Below are 23,940 nucleotides of genomic sequence, written 5' to 3'. Positions count from 1 at the left end.
CGGCTCAGGTCCCTCCAACAGCCGTAAGAGGTACGAGCGAAAAGCGCTCCGCGGCTTTCGCTGATGTGAAAGAGAAGCGATACTGGAAACCACGCCCGGTGCCGCCCCATCCTCCTCCCTGTTCCCAATGCCGGACCTGGGCCCGCTGCTGTAGATGAGACTTCCCCGGCGCGTTTGGGTGCGTTATACCTTTCCCTCTTCCTTTCCTTTACACCTCTTTTCCCATCCTGCGCGTCAGTATAGTCGCCTCAACACACTGTGCTCCGGTATCGCGTCCTCCTCCCTTTCTAGGCCCGGTCCTCACCGGGGGGCGGGCTGAGCCGGGCGCGGAGAGCTGGAGCGCCCGGCGCTGGTTAGGGCCTGAGCCCGACCTTGCTCCTGAGGAGACGCGAAACCCGGCGCTGCCCATCCTCCTGAAACTTTTTTATCTTGCAGAGCGGAGTTTCCGCTCGCTTCATTTTGAAGTGTGATTTAAAATGACGCAGTTAGAAAGTTGCGCGAAATTTGTATAAACTCCCTACGGTAAACCCAGTTCTAGTTTGGTTATTTGATTAGGAGGACTGGGGTGTTAAACTAGTATATCTCGAAATGGAAATTAGCGCGGTCATGACTAGTTTACACCGAGAACAACCTATTTAAGCCTAATACAGTAATGAGAAATGTGAAAGTTTGTGCGGGGTTTCCCTGTATCTCGTAACAAATCCTTTTTCTTTTATAGGGAAATGTGAAATTTGTGGAGCGTGCTCCAAACAATTCAACACTTTGAAAAATGCCAGATGACGCAGACTCAAAATGCAGTTAATCTTTGTGTGATTTCACCACCTCTACCTCTTCAAACAAGGCAGAGCAGAGGAAGGATAAAATGCAGTTAGCGTCTCCTGTAGCAAAGTAACCTGCTCTCCCCCTAGCATAGGGGCTTCCCTATGAGCTCATCCTGTGGAACAAAGGTCATTTTCCAACCCATGATGTTATATCCTGTTTTTGCTGCTGCAGGGATGGTTGTGAAACATTCAAGAAACAAATGCGGTCAGAAATTACAGACTCAGTGTGAAATGTTCCCTTGCTTTTCTTAAAAGACCTTCCTTCTTAATAAAAGGCCTATTATGTTGATTTATCACATTTTGCCTTGATAATCACATTGGTATTTGTATATTGTGCAGCATTTGTGTTGCAGTCATGGGAACAAGGGTTTCATGCATGATATTAAACAGCAAAGAAGCCTTGTGTGCCAAGTTTTAGTATGTTATTTCCTGCTCATTGGGGAAAAAAAAAAGAAGAAAAAAATCTGTTCCTGATTTTGGTTGTATTCTGTATGGACTGGGGGCAGTGTGAAAGAGTTCAAAAATTGGAGTATAACTAACTTTATTACCCTCATACAGATATTTTTCTGTCTGTTTTAGTGTGGAATGGAAATTATATGTGGTCTGAGGAGTAAATATGCTTGCTAATATTCTCAGGTGTTTACCTTAAAAAATTCCTTCTTGTGAACCTTGTTTACAGTGTAATACCCAGGGTCAAAAGTCAGTGCAGACTTAGACAAATATGCCTGTGACAAAGGTGGTTTCCTGTGCAGTATGTGAGGAATTCATCAGCTTTAAAATCTTACACTTTGTTCAGGAAAGTCTGAAAGTTAACTAATCCCAGAAACTTGTATTTAAGTGCACTTTGGTACTACCTCCTTGAGATGTGTTTTCTCTCAGACCTCTTTTGGGGACAAGAAGACAGCTGAGTCACCCTAGAATCAGTGATTTTCTTTCCGAAGACCCTAAGACTATTTCCCAGAAGAGTCCTTCTGTGAAAATTTGGGGTGATAGTGAACTAAAATAGCCAGACACAGAAAACTCCCCCCTCACCAGTCATTTTCTGTCAGCGTGCTGGGGGGTTTTCTGGTTCTTTGAATACAGGAGGAAAAAAGTTTTTTGTTGTTGTTCCGTGTGCAGGCCTGCCCCTTTCACTCACTGATGTGACCTTGCAGTATCCTTTTATCTGTCAGTGGTGGTGGTGATGTTAGACTTCAGCTATTTGCAATGATTCTGGATTTCTTATAAATTGGGAATATAAATGAGAATGTGTAGTACTTTTATGTTTCTTTTTTTAACCATCTTCCTGCTCCATAAGCTTTGCATTGAAGTCTTTACTCAATAGATGAAACGTTGAACTGAAGAGGAAAGTCTTGAATGTTTTCTTGCAGCAATATTGGCAAATTACATATGCACATGAACACACAAACTATTGGGGCAGCTTTGTCTCTGATGACTAGGAACTTTTGTCTTTCCTCTTGAGAAGATAAGCTGGTTTTCCTCTCCTCTTTGTAAAGAATTTACATTCAATAACTCTTCTTGTTGCAGGGCCCAGGTAATCTAAATTGAAAGCCAGGATGCTGGGTTTTACATTGTCATTGCTTTTCTCTTTTTCTTTAATTGTTACAGCTATGATAACTGTATCTGTTATGCTTGCAAAAGTGGTCATATCAGATAGAAGGGTGAAGCATGATGCCCTTCACCTTTCATGGTGAAGCGGATGCAGATGGAATGTACCAGCCTTGCCTCAGTAGTGTGACATTCGTGCTGTCAAAATATGGTGATGTGGTTTTTGGATGCAAAGTTATAAACTATTTTAGTTATACTAAGTACTTAGTTCATGTTGCTCTTACTCATTCCACACTCAGAACCCTGGGGGAATGCATGTTATTGCCAAATCACTGTATGTGTGCAGTTGTTTTCCCTTTTATTTGAAGCCTCATTCCTGGTTCATTGGACCAGTTGAATCACACAGAAGAATTCATGATCCTAGGTTGTTTTTCCTTGGTTTAATCCCTACTAAAATTAGGAAGTAGCCCCCAGCAGTCCTTTGTGACATTGATATTTGTTCCACAGAAAACGAGCTGATATAATCAGCTTTGTCTGTGGACCATCATTGGAAAATACTGGATGGAAACCAGTGTGTGCTGGATCTGGATCAGTGATTCTGCAATGGTCAAATGCCAATCTTCCAATGTTCCTGTGGAGAGACTTGCATACAGGTAAGAGAGTTTCAGCACTGGAAGTATTGATAAGCTTTTTTTTATAATGCGCATTCAATTTATCATGTATAAAGGAAGATCACAAAAATAAATAATTCATATGTGTTTTTAAAGGCAGATTATTTTTAAGGTAACATATAAATAGTAATTTTGAATGTCTGAAATTTTAACTCTGTAGGAAATTCCACCAGACACACACACGTGCACACACCTCTTTTTTTTAAACTATTTTTTAAATATTAGATAAAAATCAACTAGAGTATTTTGTTTTAAATAAAATGTTTATCTGAGATGTCTGAAAATGGCAGGAAGTTGTTAAATTCCCATCTCCCTTTAGAATGAGTCATGTTTATGACTTCCTCAAGCTCTTTTGAAAGTCCCAGTTGTAGGTACTTGGGAGAGGCTTTCATGTGAGTGTTTTGTAGCTCCCCCTTCTTGACTGCATTATGCCATGAAAACAGTCTTTGTCTTTCTGTGGAATTCTCAGAAATGTTTGGTGCTAGCTTGAAAATAAGAAGTTAGCAATAAATATGCTTTTCCTCTGATAGAAAACTGTACGCAATGCACTCCAGTGCATGAGGGGTTCCTCTGCTTATCACAGGCCTGAAAATTTTCCAACTGTGCCCTTCCACCCCAGCTGTACAAATGATACCATTGCGGGTCCATGTATGAAATAGAACAGGTTTAAAAGTACAAATACTTTGTCTACCCAGTTTGGTTTTGTTGGAAACAAAACTTTCCAGCTTGCTATATTAAAAATACTGTGGTATTTTGACAGGGTATATGACAGGAGCAGCTTCTACTGATGTTTCATGTCTGTCTGTGAGTTTTTTTGCTGTTTGCACTGCTTACATTAGGGTTAAATGTTGTTACACTTCTTGGAGCAAATGGTATATTTAGTTCTCCCAAGTTCCTAAATGGTGTGATGTGATGAAGGAAAACACTGAAACACTGTGTTTGTGCATGTCCCTTTGGGGTTCTTAAGAATGGAACTGTATCAGAGAAGATAGGTGGTGTTTTTTTCTGGTTGTGTGCTGTAACAGAGTACTGTAATTGTGTGTTTTCTCAAGGTATTGACCACAGTCTGTGTAGAATGCACATAGGAAGCTGTGATGGGCTAAGCAGGGTATCTGCAGCCTTGTTAACTGTCAGCTGCAGTTGTATGTGTGCTTCTGAAAATGAGCCAAAGTGGCCTCAGGACTGTTTTGAGGACTGTTGCATATACATTAGATCTCATTTACACTGGTATGGAAATGCAGGAAAACTTAAGCAGAGTAATGCTTGGGTCTTCTAATGTGGTGGGTTTATGATATTTTACAGCTTGCCTGTGCTGCCCTTCCTTACCTCCCCCTTCTAGTTTGCTTTTGAAGGTGGGACCTTGAGGTCGTAACAGCTACTTGTGTTACATTCCTCTAGTGATTCAGGCATGCTGTCAGCAAGATCAATGGTGCTTTTTTTTTTTTTAAATACCAATGACTTGCGATTGTGACAGTCATCAGCAGTGTTGGAGGAGAAAGCCACTGCAGTCTTTGACTCCATAGAAAATGTCTCACTGGGATAGATGTAGGTAAAAGAGAGTTTGCCCTAGGAACTTGAATTTGAATACGCTCTTTTAGTGGGTAGTGGAACCCAATCCATGGGTTTAATTGAATCCAGCTGTTAATCCTTCTCTGAGGAAAATCAAGTGGAAGTATAGAGCTATTTTTCATTTAAACAGCATTGGAATGAAAAAAAAATTGTAGATGAGTTTATCTTGTCTCCTTAATGCATGGGCACAATATGTTACATTGTTGATTGTGACTTCCAGAATGTGTAACAAAAGGCTGAAAATGCTTCAAAAAATGTTATCCAAGTGCTAGAATTTTTCAGTGTATTAGGCTTTGAAGTTGAATTGGCCTTTGCTTTTCAGAATGGTTTAAACAAAACTATGCAGTATAGTGACTGAACTTCTTTTAAGGGGTAAGATTTGTCTTCAGATTGCTCATTTCACCTTTCTCAGTGTAGTTAGTGGGGATCAAAGAAGGTTAGGTAGAATTTCCATAGTTGGTGGCAGCGGAAATTGCACGTAGCACTCTACTTATTTTGTTAATCACAAGGGTGGGGTTTTTTTCTAGGTTTGAATTTTTATATCATTTTTCAGTGTGGTGAAACATGAATGTCACGTGAAGAAAAAGGTGGTCTGTGGCTTATGTATACCTTCAGAGTTAACCAATTTGTGTACTTAAGGTTGGAATTTTTTCTTTGTGTGGTTCTTCGATCTTTTTGAGCATGGAGGGGATCTGTGGGGAATCCTTAAAACCCCAGTAACCCATTCAGATTGGAATCCCTTTAAATGAAACTATTAAGTAGGAAAACCCACACATCCCTGAATTTATAGATAATTAATCTTTTAAAATATTACATATTATGTTGTGATTATTTCCTTTATTTTGACTTCATTTAAGGTGAAGTGCATGCCTGATAGCAATGATTTTATACCAGGAAGGGGGAAGGGTGTTTAATTCTTTTGTCTACAATGTGTGGTTACACTACCTCTTAGCTCCAAAAGCTCTTCCTGAAAAATGCATTGAGACTTTTTATTAGGGGAGAAAAGGTGGTGGTGAGCAGGGAGGTAGAGGGTTGCTGGCCAGAGATCAGAGCTTTAGACTTAAACTGCTGTGGAACTTAACTCTTATTTCCAGAAATACTTGAAATATCACTCATCAGCAAGCTGATGACTTTTGTTTCACTTCCTATGGAATTTACAGGGTTATGTGAAGGTAATTTTACTTGAAAAAGAACTTCCATTTTTTATGATTAATATGACCTACCAAGTACTTTTTGTTCTGTAATGAACAGCTGGGAGAACCCCTTGAGAACAGGAGGTCTGTGTAGACTACATTAGTATTTTAGTTGTAAGTGAAATACATCAGATAGGAGAGTTATCTGTGAACTTGTGCAGCAGATCACTGATTTAGTACCCTTTTAATTCTCTCCCACAGAACTGCCTATGTAAAAATGCATCTAGTTAAGAATGAACACCAGAGAAGTGCTGTGGTAGACATGGGCTTCATGTCATGTTGGCTTCCTGTTTAAAAAGCAGTAGGCTAGCAATTTTAAAGGGACAGCGACAAAGTGATGACCAGGTGCCAAGTGCCAGCTGTCCTTATTCACCAGATTGAACAAGAATTGGATAAAGAAGAAGAAGAGATGATGGTTTTCCTATGCCGAGACCTTGCTCCTGACTTGGCCACTGCCAACCTTAGAGAGCTCTTGGTGGCTTTGAGTGACAGGGAGAAATTGTCTTTTCTTGGCTTGTCTGAGCTGTTGTACAGAGTTAAGAGGTTTGACTTGCTGAGAAGGATCTTGAAGACTGAGAAAGAAACAGTAGAAGCTAACCTTGCTAGGAGCATCAGAATTGTCCCTGATTACAGGTAATACATCTATTTCAGATTTCAAGGCTACTCTGTTTCTCTGTTTTGTTCAATATGTGTGTGGGTTGTTGGGGGGGGGGGGAGGTGTTGTTTTTTGATTCTTTTTAAAATATGTCTTGAAGGTAAAAGAAAAGCAGAAAAGGACATCATATCTAGGGCTATAGTGAAAAGAATATGTCAAGTTTAGTCCTTAAAATAAGCCTTAGTAGCTTCTTACAAGTCAAGGCATTAAAAGCATCTATCTTTAAGGAATTTATATATGTTAATCAGTAAAACCAGTGATGTCTGTGCAGTTCTAGATCAGCAGATAGAAAGGATGCTTTAGAGGATCACCATTAGTTAGAGATGCTTTCTTTTCTAGTTTGCTTTGGGCACATGGCATTGTGGCACATAGCTTTTCTTGGGGGACCTGTGTCTTACTACTTTTCACTCTGTAGTTTTAAGATGCTTAAATTAAGAAGCTGCAGTTACTTTCTTTGAGAGACTTCAGAAAGAAATATATATAATCATAAGGAAGATTTATTTTCCTGTGTTAACTTCTCACTGAAATAGAAACCCTGTAACTATTGGATGAAAAAGTTAGAGGTGTGTTCTGTTGTCTCATTGTCTTCATCTCTATTGAAATATTAAGGAGACTTCTGTTTTCCTAGCAGTGGCTATTACACAGTCAGTCTGAGTAATGCAGGTGCTGATGAGCAAGAGTAGGTATTTTATAACTGGATTTTGGAGCAGGGTAGGTGCTTTTCCTGTTGTGCAATTGGGAATGGTACATTAAAACATGGGAAAAGTTGGGTAGTTGGGTACAGGTGGGATCTTGCTGGAAGCTAATCCTTTAGAAATGTCTCAACTTTATTTCAGGGTACTAATGGTAGAGATTAATGAGAATCTAGAAAAAGAAGAAGTGAATTCTCTTATTTTTCTACTCAGAGATTGTGCACCTCGTATGAAAATGGCAAAAGATAAGGTAATGTCTTTCTACTGGTCTTCTCTGGAGCAATGAGAGATTAAAGTAAAAAGGGAAGTAGCCAGACAGCAAAAGAGGGCAGACTACTGCAAGGGGTAGTGAGGCAGCAGTAGACAGAAGACAGGAAGTGGAGAAGGAGTAGTGGCTTCGGTTTCATTTTTGGTTTTTAGTTCAAAGAAAGAACCATGAGAAGCAGTAAGAGGGAACAGAGAAGACTTGCTGTAGTGAATGGTGTTAGCATGAACCTCACAGGCATAAAAAAAATCTTTCTTCAGTATTACTGATCTGAAAGTTCATTTATGAAAGATCTGAAACCAATAGTCATATGAAGTGTATTTTGAATTACAAGGTCACGTTTTATGTTTGTGCTCTGTTTCACTTACAGAAGAACAGTTTTATTTTAATTATGTCTTTCTCTGTACATTTGCATCCTGCATATTTGTTTTAAGTGCTCTGAGAAAGGAAAGACTCAGTAGAGAGGGTTCAGAAAACTTGACCACTGTGCATAGAAGACTGAAGATTTCTGTCTTCTTCCTTTGAGGTTTTTTCTTTTTCTCTCTTTAACCAAAGAAGGAGAGAGGCCCTGCAAATTCCCCAAAGCTTTTCTTACCTCTTGCTTTGTGGCATGTGAGGTGACATTCCCAGTGGCTGGCTTGGTAGCAACAAGAAAGTCCAAAACTTTCCTCAAAAAGTTTGATCTGTTTTTAAGAATATCACATCCTAGTTTTCATTACTCCTATGATAATACCAAGAATTCTTATACCTTCCAGATAACACTAACCTTAGTATTTCAGAAGGTAATGTCCCTAGTTCTTGAATATACAACCTTTATGACCTCCCCATGTTATTTTCTGGGTTGCTTTGTTACTTACTGATAGAGAACAAATTACTGATATGACAGTTTGGTTTTCTCTTGCTATTCTAGAGTTTTTTAGCTCTTGTGATTGACCTGGAGAAGCTAAATTTGGTGGCTCCTAATCAGCTGGATTTGATAGAAAATTGTTTTCGAAATATTCACAGGATAGACCTGATTAGGAAGATTGAGAAGTACAAACACAGAGGTAAGATGCTGTTCTTGCACTGGTTACTCTTGATAGCGAGTATCAGATGTGCTCTTACTGAAGATAAAATTATGAGTTATGTCAGAGTATTTGAATGCTTCACAGATTTTGGCTTTTAAAACAGTTGATACATGATGGTGCATTTCTCTGTGTGTTTCTGTTAAATTTTCAGCTTTAATGTCCTCTGTTCATTCTCCGCCGGTATACCTAAATGCACTTCAGGCATCTCTCCCTAATCTCAGTCTGATTGATCCTCCTTGTAATTCAGAGGTAAGTATACAGTAAATCAAACTATTTCTAAATATCAAACAATATTTCTAAATATTGTCAGACATTGAAAGGGGATTCATCTTTGCAGAGCCTAGGGAATGAGAGATGGCCAGTAACTAAAATATTACTTGGTTTATTTCTCTTATTCCTGTTATTTGCTGGGTTTAGGGTCTGATTTAAAGCTTCTGAGAAAGATCACCTTTAAGAGCATCTGTGAATTTTTCCCTATTAGTTGGGCATATAAAATCTGTATCTTGTAAGTTTTCTCCACTACTATGGGGAGTAAAAAGGTTTGGTTTGACTGTTCTTTGCAAAATGTATTATTCTCTGTACTTTTGGACTTTGCAGGGAAAGTAGCTTTTTAGCTTTGGAAGCTGAAGTTCATGGCTTTTTAAAGAGAGCTTTTCAGATTTTTTGTGTTTTGTTTTAATCTCATTTTAACAAAGATACCTCAGTATGTCAAGTCACCAAATCGTATTGCATGCAATATTATTTATACTTGGGTTAGGTCTGATATTGTAATAGAATGACCTTTATTAAAGTCTTTAGCCTTACTAAATTAATTTGATGACATTATTTCTGTCATGTGTTCAGTAAATATGTGTGTATAAAGCTTATGTACAAGACACCAGTGATGCAGTTTGTCTTTAACAAAGCCGCAACAGCTTTCTTTTCCACACTACTAATGGGAAAGGGTTTGCATTGACTTCCCAAATTATGGTAATATTGTTATAATAAAGTTCCTCCCTGCTGCTCTATAGGAAACAAAATTCACATCTTCAGAGGTTTTTTGTTTTGTTTTACTATATTAGGTATTAAGTTTTTCTTTGCTGTTCATGGTAAACTGGTAATTTTTTTCTGAGAAGGGGTTTGGTTTTTTTTGTTTGTTTGTGGTTTTGGCAGGGGGAGTTTTAACTGTTAAGTTTTAAATCTAATTAGCTGATAGATGTGACTCTAATATATGTAATCCTTCTATTGAGGAAGAAAAATACTATTGTGTTATATTTTGGAACACATGATTACTAATTCTTGAAGGAGAGAGGGAAAATACACCTTTTTCTTCATTTTAGATCCAGAATGTGAATAAAGAAAAACCACAAAATGGACAAAGTCTTAGTCTGGGTAAGAGCATTTTATCTGAGTTTTGATAATCTAAAAGAGCCAAACAATACATTTCATTGTATCAAAAGGACTGTCGTTTCATAGTTGTGTTTATGGCTAATCCAGTTGATATCACCAGGAGCAGGAGAAAGATCACCTTTAAGAGCATCTGTGAATTTTTCCCTATTAGTTGGGCATATAAAATCTGTATCTTGTAAGTTTTCTCCACTACTATGGGGAGTAAAAAGGTTTGGTTTGACTGTTCTTTGCAAAATGTATTATTCTCTGTACTTTTGGACTTTGCAGGGAAAGTAGCTTTTTAGCTTTGGAAGCTGAAGTTCATGGCTTTTTAAAGAGAGCTTTTCAGATTTTTTGTGTTTTGTTTTAATCTCATTTTAACAAAGATACCTCAGTATGTCAAGTCACCAAATCGTATTGCATGCAATATTATTTATACTTGGGTTAGGTCTGATATTGTAATAGAATGACCTTTATTAAAGTCTTTAGCCTTACTAAATTAATTTGATGACATTATTTCTGTCATGTGTTCAGTAAATATGTGTGTATAAAGCTTATGTACAAGACACCAGTGATGCAGTTTGTCTTTAACAAAGCCGCAACAGCTTTGTTTTCCACACTACTAATGGGAAAGGGTTTGCATTGACTTCCCAAATTATGGTAATATTGTTATAATAAAGTTCCTCCCTGCTGCTCTATAGGAAACAAAATTCACATCTTCAGAGGTTTTTTGTTTTGTTTTACTATATTAGGTATTAAGTTTTTCTTTGCTGTTTGTGGTAAACTGGTAATTTTTTTCTGAGAAGGGGTTTGGTTTTTTTGTTTGTTTGTGGTTTTGGCAGGGGGAGTTTTAACTGTTAAGTTTTAAATCTAATTAGCTGATAGATGTGACTCTAATATATGTAATCCTTCTATTGAGGAAGAAAAATACTATTGTGTTATATTTTGGAACACATGATTACTAATTCTTGAAGGAGAGAGGGAAAATACACCTTTTTCTTCATTTTAGATCCAGAATGTGAATAAAGAAAAACCACAAAATGGACAAAGTCTTAGTCTGGGTAAGAGCATTTTATCTGAGTTTTGATAATCTAAAAGAGCCAAACAATACATTTCATTGTATCAAAAGGACTGTCGTTTCATAGTTGTGTTTATGGCCAATCCAGTTGATATCACCAGGAGCAGAGAAGTATTTGGTACCTCTGAAAACTAAGCCTTGCCTTATTGTTTGCTCTTGTATTTGCTTTGCTTGTGCTGCCAGGTCTTAAAACTTTATTGAAATTGGTGTGGGCTTCCACTGTCACAATTTTTTAACAGAATAAATAGTTTATTAGTAAAATAATGGAAAAGATTGACTCGCCATCTCTGGAGGCCCATGTAGTGCAGCTGTGTCCATTAAGTCTTGAGCAGGAAGTTTTTGTGTCTGTTCACTGGTGGACTCTCCACCAGACCAGCCAGGAAGTTGTCCAGTGAGTACCAGGTTCTTACTTACGTATGTTGTGTTCTTTCTGGAAACCCAAAATAATTCTCAGATACGGTGATTTTTAAAGGAGTAGTTGGCTGAATTCTTTCAGTGTAGGAACGATTGTTTGTTTGTTTATTCTAGTCACAAGCAATGTAGAATGCAATCCAATTTGAGAGGTGAAAATTTTTGGTGTGTTTTTTTGGGGGTTGGTTTTTTTTCTTAACTTCAGTAGCATACATAGCAACTAAGAGGTCCAGATGAGTGTGAACTTAACTGGACTAGATTGGTTCCACTTAACTGATTGGATTTCAAAGAAATGTCACTGGTATCTACATACTGAGATTACTTCTGTATGTTTTAATTGCAGGAGAATCAGTCCACGTGTCCATTCAGGAATCGGGACCAGTGTCACATAAGGTGTGTGCTTGTGCATATGTATGCATGTAAATATAATAAAAACCTCTACAGTTTTTACCTTACTTTTCCTTGTGTTTCATTTTGAGATTTCCTTTAATTGCATGCAAACAGAAGGATTTGTACATCCATATCTTCCTCAGCCATAAACAGGTTCTATGAACTGCTTTTGCAGAATATACTTTTAATATAAAATAGAAGCAGCAGTATGCAAAATGCATGTATATATGATGTGCATACAGAACTTCTATATTTATTAGTGGAGGCTAAATCAAAACCTTTTGGAAGTCAGACCTCTTGTCATCTGCATTAGAAATGGAGGGGAGGCTGGAGAGGGGGCTTGTTGCTTTTACATTTGAAGACCTGTCCAGAGTTAAGGTTCAGTCTCAGACTTGCTTCTGTCTTTTCTGGTACAGTCTTAGTCTTTGTTTAAGGTTCATTGTGGTAGCAAGGTTGCATAGCACAAGGATGCAAAAATTAAGCCTGTACTAGAAATAGGGGGGGAAAAAATTAGGCAGTGTCTCTTGATTTTTTGTTTTGTTGTGTAGGTGAGACATATTACAAACCAGTAGATAGACTTCTGCTAGCTACTCTTATGGAAAAGCAACAGGATGTAATTTAATAGATCTGAGGTGGTTAAATTTGAGAAAAGAATGAAATCTGTAAGTTGAGAGAGTGATATTAACTTAGTATTTGTCCTTCACATTCTCAGGTGTCTGATGATCAGTACAGAATGCAAAGTCAACCTTTAGGAATATGCCTGATAATAGACTGTATTGGCAATGACACAGGTAAGTGTCTGGAATTTGAAGTTCCTTATCTTGTTAATCTCGGATAATTAGAACAATTCAATATAAAGAATATGATGTACATTTACCAGACAGACTAGGGTAATGTTGTCCTAGTCGGCTAGTCTATCAATTCTAGTAAGTTTTCTAAAGCAGAGAGTTGAAAGGCCCAACCTGAGGTTAAAGCCAACTTTCCTAACTATTGCAAACAATGTTTGGTTTTTGGCACAGAATCTCTGAATGAAAGAACTTAGAAGGGAATAGACTGAATTTTGGGAGGGAGAAAAAGGATATTCAGAGACCAACAGAATAATTAAGCTACAGTCATGCAGCAGGTTATTGGCAGAGATGGTAAAGATAGTGTTTCCCACCACTTAACAAAACCAAAATCAAAGCTGTTGCGGATTTGAAACATAATCATAGTGGACACCATAGATTTTGAATAGCTGAAGGCCTGTGGTCCTTTATTAATAATGCACCTAGGCTTCTGTTATATCTTGCACAGTTAAACTGAAACCGCCACCATAGCTTTATAGGGAAAGGAATTTTTCTTCTTTCCCTCTTGGTTTAGTTAAAAAAACCAAAAAAACCAGTTTGCATGTAGAACTCAAGGTAGTCAGTGCCATGGTTAAAATGTGGGTTTTTCCTGATTGCCTTTGTAGAATCCAAAAATTAGATTCTTGCATAAGCAAAGAAACCCCACTCTCTAATCATTGGAACACATGAGGCTAAAAACAAAAGCAAAGAGAGTAGTTGCAGTCAGTTCTGTAATAGACTAAGAGATGCAGGGGAAGGAGAGGGTTTGTGGGCATGTCTTTTCTCTTTCTCATCCAGCAGATGGGCCAAATTAAGTTATTGATGTAGTTGCTGAAGAGCAGTGGATGCAGAGCACAGGCACAGAAAATAAAATTTTGATTTTTGCTTGACAATAGTATTTTAGGTAAATGATGTAAAATAAGACACATAGTTTCCCATTAGGGTAACAGGAACTAGAACTGATTCACAATCCTGCCATGCATGGAGAAGAGGGACAAGGAAGGTATTTTACTGAGTTATGTCCAGCTGGGAAGCATCCTTGGGATCTCATTTCCGTCTGTCCTACCAAGTTCGTCAGTGATCCCTGGCGAAAAAAAAAAAGAACAAGGGTGCAGTTGCTGAATGTAGAAACTAAATTATTCAATCTAAAGCACTTCTTCACTAATACTCTCACAAAAAAAAAAAGGTGACTTTGCTCCAAGAGGAAAATTAAACAAAGACAGCCTGGCCAAGGACTGGGGCGGGGAGGGGGGGGGCTGTTGGTATCAAACATTCTACTCTGTCCTATTGCCTGCTTCTTTACTTTTTTTCTCTTTCATGGTAGCTTTAGTCAAGAAATGACCCTGTTGATGCAAGAAACTTACTATGAAGCCTTAATCTAGAAGGTAGCATGATAGTCTGCTCCAGTACCAAAATAATTACTTCATTACTTGGAGTTTTGTTTCTTAAAAGCAAATGCAAGAAGGATTGTTAGAGAAATTTCAGTGTGGAGAGCTAAAGAAAACACAAGGTGTGAAAATAGTCTTGTTAAAAAAATACCTTTTTACATTAAATTGTTTCTAATGGGAAATGAGCATGTGCTGACCTGATTTATTGAACAGGAGTATTTTACTATGCCAGGTCTCAGTTTTTTAAATGAAGCAGTAAGTATAAAAGCAGGTAAGGCACGTAAACTAGAGAAAACAGGAAGTAAAGAAGGAACTGCTATATCTGTTCATAGTCATAGATACGTAAATTTAGATCTGTTCTTCCCTAGAAGGCACAGACCTTTTGTGCAGGCAACATACTGTGCTGACCCCTTTGTCACAGCAATTACTACTAAATACAAAAATGTTCACAAAATAAATAAAAAAAATCAATGTATGTGCTTTTCATGAGCTCATATGGTCGTATCAGTACTTGTATGAGAACAGAAAGGGTAGATGTCATAGAGGAAGTCTGCTGATTGGAAAGGACAAAATAGGTTACACATTTAGCATCTGGCATGTCAGATGCACCTGCAAATCATGGCTCTGCTGCTGTTGTGCCAAAACCACCCAAAGTAAGTCTTAGTGTGACTCAGTCTCCATGCATGTGGTGCAGTGCTGAAGCAATTAAATCATATGTATGTCTCAGATGTTGATTGTCACCAGTGCATCATCAGCATTTTAACATGATAGAAAGCAAGATTTTCACTGAAATACATTACTCTGCTAGTGAGATTCAGGAGAGGCAGGACATACGGCATTGCTTAAAGGAGTTTGTTAAAAAGACATTCACTACTCTATAGAGTTGTTGTGCCATGCTACTTCTTAAGTCTGAAAATACCAAAGAAGGAGAAGATGGCAACAAGAACGTTAGGAATTGTATCTGTGGCGAGCATTACAGTCTGTAGCTATCCCAAGATTTAATCTGAGAAAGCTAAACCAGTAATAGATACTGTAGGATCAAGGATTACAATTGAAAATGCCCAGTGTAAACAATGTGAACTCATCAGATGCTGATAAAATTCAAACTGAAATGCGCCTTGTTGTTTTGTAAATGGAGTCTTGCTGTTTTGTAAGTAGCTGCTTTTGACTTTTCCATTTGGAAGCCAGTTTTTATCTTTACATTGTAAGCAATCAAGGGAAGAAAAGGGTAATTTTTTATGTAGAGTAGAAATGCTCAAAAGTCAGTGGAGGGTTGTTGGGAAATGATTACTATTGAAGAAACATGTTTTCTGATGTCAGGTTACAGCATGTAATGCTGTGTTTTGTCTTGCCGTAAAGTAAAATTGTTGTATCCAAAGGTTGCCATGTGTAATTTCTGATTTGTTGTTAAATTAAGGTATCAGCTCTAAGTTTGCTGGGTTTAATTTATTTTTAATTGTGACACTTAAGAGTGCATGTATGGTCTAAGGTGATGCCAAGTTCTGTATCTTTGTGTGTATGTGTACATGCTAGTGAGAGCAGTAAATTACAGGAAAAGTACTCTTGTTGCTGTAACTCTTGTTTTGCGTATGTACTACTGCCCTCTAATGGATTAAGTGATTCATCGAGTATATGACTGCTAAATGTTATTAATACTGAACCTTCCACCTGAATTTTGAGAGCACATTTTATTATCTAAGATAGAGGGGATTTTCCATTCTATTTCCAAATCAAAAAATGTCTGGAAGGTTTTGAAATTGTTTTACAAAATTTAATCAAACCAACAGAACTGGAATGAAACTCTGTAGTTCCTGTTTATCACCTCACTATAGTATAGAGTTTGTATCTACGCTCTATTTTGCTGAGGAAGGTTACAAATCCTGCTCCCTGTTTTCACCGTGGGCTTTTTGAGGAGAACAGTGTGGTAGTAGGACTCCTGCTTTGCTTCCAGTTACCTCTGAAATAGCCTCTGCTAATTAGGGGTTGTTAGACTTTTGAAGTCAAGGAACAGTCTAACTTCCTGTGTCTGTAAGGCATTTTACATAAACATGGCACTTGATATTTCCTGTCATATCAGAAACTGTGCATGGATGATGTATACGTGGTTTATACTAAAGATACAATGCTACAGGTATGAGTCATAGTGGTTCTCTGAACACTTAAAAAATACCTGTGGTTTTAGCCACCATGTATGTGGTTTCACTCCCATATTAACAAACATCTGAAGTAGTTATCAGAGCATAGCACATTTTCCTGCAGCACAGGTTAACACAAATACAGTAGAGTTAATGGCTAGCTACACTTTTAATTTCTAACACATTTGAAAAGGTTCATTGTTCAGCTTTTTTTTTTCCTCTGAAAATGCTATTCTGTCACAGTTAAGACTGCAGTGTCCATTCTCCACCTGGAACTCATTGCTTAAAAGCCCATTTTGAATAATAGGAGGCATAAATAACTGCAGTAGGTTCCTCTTTGATGAAAGGGAGTCCCTGTTTCCTCTGCAGTTCTGTGTATCTATAATAACCATTCAGAGTAACTGTGACAAGTTAAAAGGCAAAACATGTTTCCCATGCTATCCAGATCACTCCTTACCATTCCAAGAATGTTCTGAGTGAAGCATTTTCTACTGTTTCCTCTTACTTGATATTTTAAGTCCTAGGAACTTGGGATACTGGCTCTAAATGAAAGCATACAAGTGTCTGTAGAATTTGGAACAGATCACATGCCAAACAATAGTGGTTTTGCTGTCATGAAGTGCATAATTCATATTAAAGACTGTAAGTATGTAGTGTGCTGTGATCAACATCAAGTACTCCCGATTTTTTAATTATTGTGATAAAATAAACATCTTCTTTCCAATAGTGGAATACTATAAATACTGTAATTCAAGGTAGTTGAGATTGAGCCTTGATGTGCTGTGATTTAATTACCTCTTGCTTTTTTCAGATATGTTGGAAGAGACCTTCAGAGACTTAGGCTATGACGTTCGTTGTTACAGATATTTAAATATGAACACCATGAATCAAACATTGCTTGAAGTTGCAAGGATGCAAAAGCACAGAAATTGTGACAGCTTCATTTGCATATTGGTCAGCCGTGGAAGTCCTCAGAGCATCTTCTGTACAGACCATACTTTTTCTGGACTCCCTTTGGAACAAATAAAGAAATACTTTACAGCAGACTCATGTCCTGGACTCCTAGGAAAACCGAAGCTTTTTTTTATTCAGAGCTACATTGTGCCAGAAAATGATCAAGAATGTACTAGTCTGTTGGAAGTAGATGGGGATGATGAGAAAATAATTGCTAACGCAAAAATCCCTCAGAAAGTCACTATACCCCAAGTAGCAGACATCTTTTGGAGTCAGTGCAAGGTAGATGTGTCTACACTAGAAAAATCTCCCGGTTCATCCTCGTATTATCTGTGTTGTCTGGCTGAGCTACTCCGCAATCCTCATAAAAGGTAAATAAAAAAGGAGGAAAAAATAAACCTTTTCCTATGACAGCCTGCTGTCCTAGAGAATCAGAAACCTTGCGTTTCATCCTGTCTGGTCCTGAAAAGTGTCTTCATGCTGTGTCATAGGTTAAAAGGCAAGTATACCTGATCCTGGAACAATGGCACAGGAAGATAGCCCAAAGTAGGAATGAAGTTTCTGATTCTGGAGGGTAAAATTATGGCACTGGGGCTTGCAGAGTGAGAAGGGAAGAACTGGTCCTGGGCAATGTATGTCAGTGCTTTAGACAGGATTGGAAATCTCCCTTCTCCAGGATAACAAGGCACACACCAGGCTTCTGTGAAATTGAGGATTGCCTTTTATCATTAAGAAGTGCTCTGCTTGCAAGTCAATGCCCAAGATTGGGGAAAAGCAGTTGAGAGGGGAAGGATTTTGTCCTTTCTTTAGATCTCATTAACCCTCTGCTCAGGGAGCCACTAGATTGCCAGTCTGTAATCTTGAATCTAGGTGAACCTGCTTTAGAAGGAGGGTTGGACTAGATGATCTCCCAAAGCCCCTTCCAACCCTTGCTGTTCTGTGATTCTGTGAATTTAAACTATCAGAAAACTTCAGTCTATGTAAAGAGGTTATCAAAAGGAATCTGAGCAAAAATCAGATATGTTTGGATATATAGCTTACCAACAAAGGTTTTCTTTGTACAACTGATCTGGGGAAGCTAGCAGCTGTTTTTCAAGGTAGTTGCAGGGTTAACATTTAGTACCTTTTTACAAACCCTAAAACCTTGTAATGAAATCGCAGATCATCATGTCAGCATAATCAATATCACAGCAGTGATTTGGGTTATAACAGATTGTCTTCAAGGTGCATATTCAGCCTTGGGTTAAAAAATGAAATTTGAAAATTTCTCCTTGCTGATTAAGTTGTCTTCTCTCATGTGGATTCTTAAATGGTGTCTTGCTTCATTCTTTAATAGAAAGCTTTTATTTCTTTTGCTGCAGGAAACTCTCTATATTAGATATCCACACGGAACTGAACAGTAAAGTCTATGAATGGAATAAGACCGCTGACCCAAGCCAACAATACTCACTTCTGCTCCAGCACACACTGAGGAAGAAACTTTTTCTTTCTCCCACTTAACTGCTGTTGGAAAGGACATGTCTGAAGTGGCTAACGAGAAACACTTAACTATGATCCAGATAGTTTTGCACATACTTTATGCAGTTATTGTATGTATATCTAAAGTGCCTGTTGCTTCCAAACCCAGGGATTTAGAAGCATTTTGGTATATTAAGGCGCTAGACTTTATATTTTAATACAGAAGGCTCTGAAAGCTTGGATTAAGGATGGCAGATAGCGTATAGCACTGCAACAGATCTTACAACCAAGTACAACAGGTAAACGTGGTGGAAAGAGCTCTAAACTATATAGCTGTTGGGTTTTCCAGAGTTTTGTGTTTGTATTGTTTCCTGGGTTGTTTTTTAGTATACCTATTAGCAGTGCACTGATCTACCACCTTCTGTTGATGCTTAAGACAAATACAAGCCATTGCAAACCACTGAAATTGACTAGGTGCTTTCCCCAGCACCTAGTAATGGAAATTGTGTCAGGAAAGAATGCATACCCAGCACTGCCAGTTCTTCCTTAACAGTTCTGGCTTGCGTACCTCCACAGACTAGCAAAACAGGAGAGGGAGAGAGATGGGTCTTTTAAATAATTTGGATTCTATCTGCCTGATGCATTAGAGGTTGTGATTCACCCAGAACTTTGCATCATCAGTACTGTCCAGAGCACGCAAGGGTTATACATTAATAAATGAGAATCTGCCATGTTTTGGGCTATGTTCTGCATTGATGCAAAAATGAGTCTACACGTGGCAGGGCTTTACAGTAATCTACCACCTGGTTAAAAAAAGTGGGATTTTGGCAGATGTTTTGTGGAAGCTGAAACATGATTCACACTTGCTGCACCAGGCATAGTTGTAAAAGTACACTTTATCCTATTTGAACCTAAATGTTGTGTAGCAGCCACTGACTCTTAAGACTGGGTTAAATTAAACACCCCACTCCCATTGCTTTTGCTCTAGTTTCTTGAGCAAATACACTGCAAAAAGATTTTTTCATAGTGTAGCTGCATTTGATTTGTGCAAAGAGCAGATGTGCTTACATATACAACTTCACCAACAATGCTTTTTATTATAGACCAAACCTAACAGGCAGCTAGCCTATTGATACTATACATTGTATGCTATCAGTATACGTTAGTATATTAATAATAATGAGGGCTTGGCCAGTAAATTTACTCTGGTATCAGTGATTTTTTTTATTCCTCGATGCCTATGTTGTACTTCTTACATGTTGGCTTGACATCATTTTTATTAACTTCTTTTTGAAACCAGGCTTCTTAAGTTTAATTCAGAAAAAAAACCCAAATGTGTTTTTAAGTAGCTTCTATAATTGGAAGTAGAAATCACTCTTACTTGGCAAAGAGTAGATATCGAAGTCTAAAAAGTACGCAGGAGTCCTTTCTTGTTATGTCATGTAGACCCAGTCTCTTCTGGGCTTAAGAGGTTCCTAAACAGCTGATGGATGAGGATTGTTAAGAGTATACCAAGAGGAGAAACCCACTGAACAAGTTTTACCTTATAGTTTTCATCCATCTAAAATGTTAAGATAAAATACATATTTATTTATAGTAATGTACCATTTTGTATAATGTATAAAGTACATTTTATATTATTGTGATTAAATCTTCACTTGTTATCTTTTTTTAAATTTTGTATTGTTTCATTTGCATATAAACGCTAGAAAGTTACATACATGATTGTGATGAGAAGAAGTTTTTGCACAATTTAGGAAAATAATTCACCTGTAGTGCAAGCCTGTGCATTCCATACTTTTCCTCTTTCCACTTCATACACTATAGTGTTCTCTTTAATAAAAGTATGTGGAAAATTTTTAATAGCTGTGAAGTGGGAAATGCAACCCAAAATTTTATGTTAAACTATGGGTACATGTGTTGTGTTACTGTAATTTTATGTAGGAACAGGTGTAAGAGGGAGAATAGAAAATAATATTTTGCAAAATTCAGACATTCTCTAAAAGCTTGTTCTCTGCAAGCATTAAAAATACTAAATCCAATTTCATGATGTTCTAGCTGTGGAAATAAATGCATCATAGCAGGGCAGGGAGAGGGGGCAGGTCTTTCTTTCAGTTTACTGTTTTCTAAAAAAGTGCTATATTGCTTCTGGCTTTAAAAGTAGTCTGTGCCGTAAAATTACGTTCATATGTATTCCACACACTCAAGCAGAGAATTTATTGCACTGCATCAACAGAAGGGTCTGTATTATATGTGATAGGTAATAAAAAATAGCATTAATTTCTAACCCTGAATATTTAAGAACTGACTATCTTACAGTAAAATAAAGTGCAAGTGTAATTTTGAAACTCCCTTGCTCATGATTCATGGGTAAGAGAAGGATTATAAAATGACAGATATGGAATCTTAGAAGTTACTTCCTGTAGTGGCTGGCAAGTGAAGCAAATGGTGTGAAACAAATGTTTTTCTGTGGTTGTAGAAATCAGATATGCTTCCTAGTTACTATATATATGTATGTGATGTTAATACATGTGATTTCTTTCACAAATTAACTTAGCTTTTTCCCATTTCCCTTACTAGCTTTTGCATGTGATGAGCACTTCTGCTGCCTTATAGACAACCAAAAGCAGGGATAATGGAACCAAGAGGAGGCAGAGAGATGAGGGAAAGAAATACGGAAATGTCAAGCAGGAACAAGAAGGGGAATGATAGGGAGAACCAAGAGAAGAACAAGTAGGGAAAAGAAGATTTGGAGGAGAAATACAGCATCAATATTGGAAGGAGAAAGAAGAAAACGGGAGAAAAGGGAGAAGCGAAGTAAGAATAATAGTGGCTGTTCTTACAGGATCTAATGATGTGGTGGGGTTTTGTGGGTTGGTTGTTTTGGGGTTTTTTGAGTGATGCTAAATAGAACTATTTACTTAAAGTATTAGCAATAGGATATATTCTGTTTCTGATAGTTTTGTGACAGTGTAGGTTTGGGGGTTATGAAGTGTACACATTCTTCACCTTAGTGCATGACACAGTAAGTAAAGTCCATATCCCCTTCCTTAAGAAATCACAAAGAAACACTTTTGAAAACTGTAGAGGCTCCTGTAAATAACACTTGCAATGAAAAAGGAAGGGAGTCTCTGTGTCTGGCTGCTTTGGTTGGAAGTGATCACAGCCCTCTAATGACCAAAGAGTTGTGGGGACATATAATGTATTGTGCAGCATTTGTGGTTGTCAGATACTGATTTTTCTACACTGACATCTTGACCCTCAGTAGCTTCTTAAACCACAGCAGTATTCATTCTGTAATCATTAAGTGGTAAGCAGTATTTATTGCTTTGGCACCTCTTTCAAGAGTGGCATGTGGGTAGACTGATTCCCTCTACTCGCTGCATAGTGAAAAGTAGCACTGAAGTCATTATTTAACACACAGGAATTTTGCGATGCCAGAAGTTGTCTGCCACTTCTCTCATAGCGTTTTGTGTCCCTCCGTACACGTGATAGGGACTGTCTGTTCCTGCTGTACTGTGCACCTAAAATTTGAGTCTGGAAAGTGACTGGATGCAGGGCCTGAATTGCATCAGGTTGTACATGTATTGCAGATAGAGTGGTTAAATGGTATCAAACTTGCATTCAGTAGCCAAAAGAAAAGGGGGAAAAGAATAAATTCTGGATCTATTGTGAGTTTAGGGTGTTAGCACAGGAACATAAAAAGTGACATGCTGGTGAAACTTTATGGTCGCACACCACCAAAATGTCTAGTTTTCAGAACCTGCTGTTGAACAAGATAAACCAAGCCACTCCTCTGTTCCTGCATTGTCAGTCTGGAACAGGGCTGTCAGACTCACAGCTCCACAGCACTGAATTTCAGTTTTGCTTTCTGGTAACTGAACTAAACATCTGTTGTACTTCTGTATGTACTGTATATATGGAAGAAGGAAAAGAGAATTGGCAGAATATAGATGATGCCTTTCAGTGGCTCAGAAGGTGTACCCATGAGGCAGGAGATTCTGTGGTGGTTTGCACCAGGCTTACATTGCATTTTCCTCAGCCACCTACATTGACGTGCCTGAGCCATAAACCCAGTTTACTTTGCACTATTACATACTGGTGTCTTAGAATGGTTGCCAACTCGTTATCCAGAAAAGAAGTTATGTTCAAGAGGAAGTCATGGTACTAACAGTTGTAGATGGAGCATGCTGTATGACCGATCTCCCCTTTCAGCTGTTATAGATACCTGAGCCAGAGAAGCTTTTTATGACAGTTTCTGAGAATTCTTTTCTGATACCTGGAGTTTTACACTTCTGACATGCAGGATGATGTTGCTGAGAAGAAACTGCCATCTCTGTGGATGATCTGCTGTGTATCTGACTCCGTTCCGTTTAAACTGTATCTCCTGTACTGAATTATTTGACAGCTTTTCTGTGGCTGTTTTGGAGACTTTTTTTCACCTTCTGTATTAGAATCAGTAAGACACTGCAAGTCTTGTAGGAATTTTGGTTTTGTGAATTGTGCCTTTCTGTAACATGCCGTATTTTCAAATCTGTGTTACTCTGATCATGTATTTTCACGTTTTGTAGAAACCATGATAAGAAACGTGACTTGAATTGGTGCCATTACTAAAATAGCATCATGATTTCACAAAATTGGTGCTGTTACTACGAATACTCGATTACTATTACTACTAAATTATAAATGCTGGATTTCAAGCAGATTTTCTGAAGAAAATACCTGCATGCAGTCAGACTGATTGACCATCTCCCTCCAGACCACAGAATAAATAACTTGAAATCATTGGTCGACTAATCTTGTAGACCTTGTTAAATTTGGCTGTGAAGTTCTACAGCCATACTAAAACTGAGCTGACTGAACAAAGAACAGCGAGTCTTCGTTTCAAGAGGTAACTTGGCCGTTGTTTCTGTGTTGGGACAGCAGCTCTTCGGGGTGAGCAAGGAGACACTTCCCATTCTGGCTCCATTGATCTGGGGAGGGTAGGGGGGGATACAGGTATGACTGGAGATGCTGAAAGCCCCGAGGAGCCTTCATGCGCCAGGGCCTGCTCACCTTCCTCCTCCTCCCCTTACTGCAGCAGGGGTGGAGGGGACAGACTGGCATAAAAATGGTAGTGAAGCCCTCTCCCCCAAGCACTACTCCCGAGCTTCTTGTCAGTGGGGAAAAAAAAAAAACCGCCAAAAGCACTTGGGGCTTTTTTGCGATGTTGAATCAGAGAATGCTTTGGGTTGGAAGGGACCTCCAGAGGTCACCTATGTAGCCTGCTTTAACACGGCCTGAGAGCAAAAGCGAAAAGTTACTGGTCACTTCCTGTATTTCGTCCTGGAAGCACTCTCGGTTGCTTGTTTCTGATTACCTCGCGAAGTTCCTCGGCCGCGGGGACGGGCAGGGGGCTGACAAGCCCCAGGCCGAGTGCTGGGTGGGCCCCCGCTCGGCCGCAGGGGAAGGGC

At 38.4% G+C, this 23,940-nt stretch overlaps 1 protein-coding gene across 8 annotated transcripts; it reads left to right on the top strand.

Moving 5' to 3' along the window:
- The first annotated feature begins 6 nt into the window (after positions 1 to 6).
- On the top strand, positions 7 to 23,185 carry CFLAR (CASP8 and FADD like apoptosis regulator). 8 transcript variants are annotated; one of them, XR_004842614.1, is made up of 13 exons: positions 7 to 178; positions 719 to 947; positions 2,877 to 3,022; positions 6,004 to 6,435; positions 7,294 to 7,399; positions 8,325 to 8,460; positions 8,633 to 8,730; positions 9,801 to 9,852; positions 11,682 to 11,731; positions 12,441 to 12,519; positions 16,887 to 17,400; positions 18,391 to 18,786; positions 21,068 to 23,185. XR_004842614.1 is itself a non-coding variant. In XM_035899058.1 (13 exons), the coding sequence occupies exons 5-13, from the start codon at positions 6,140 to 6,142 to the stop codon at positions 18,527 to 18,529; spliced, it is 1,470 nt and encodes a 489-aa protein (XP_035754951.1). In that variant the 5' UTR covers positions 7 to 178; positions 719 to 947; positions 2,877 to 3,022; positions 5,163 to 5,248; positions 6,004 to 6,139; the 3' UTR covers positions 18,530 to 23,185. The 8 variants fall into 8 exon arrangements, 5 of the variants coding, with proteins under 5 accessions (XP_035754951.1, XP_035754949.1, XP_035754948.1 ...); XR_004842615.1 differs by having other exon boundaries at positions 18,391 to 21,304; positions 22,703 to 23,185; XR_004842613.1 differs by having other exon boundaries at positions 18,391 to 21,304; positions 22,241 to 23,185.
- The last annotated feature ends 755 nt before the right edge of the window (positions 23,186 to 23,940 follow it).

This window comes from Egretta garzetta, unplaced genomic scaffold, assembly GCF_000687185.1.
Source record: "Egretta garzetta isolate BGI_Z169 unplaced genomic scaffold, ASM68718v1 scaffold297, whole genome shotgun sequence".
In the NCBI taxonomy this organism is placed as follows: Eukaryota; Metazoa; Chordata; class Aves; order Pelecaniformes; family Ardeidae; genus Egretta; species Egretta garzetta.
Note: the sequence above shows the minus strand (reverse complement) of the source record. Positions and strands in the feature narration are given on the sequence as shown.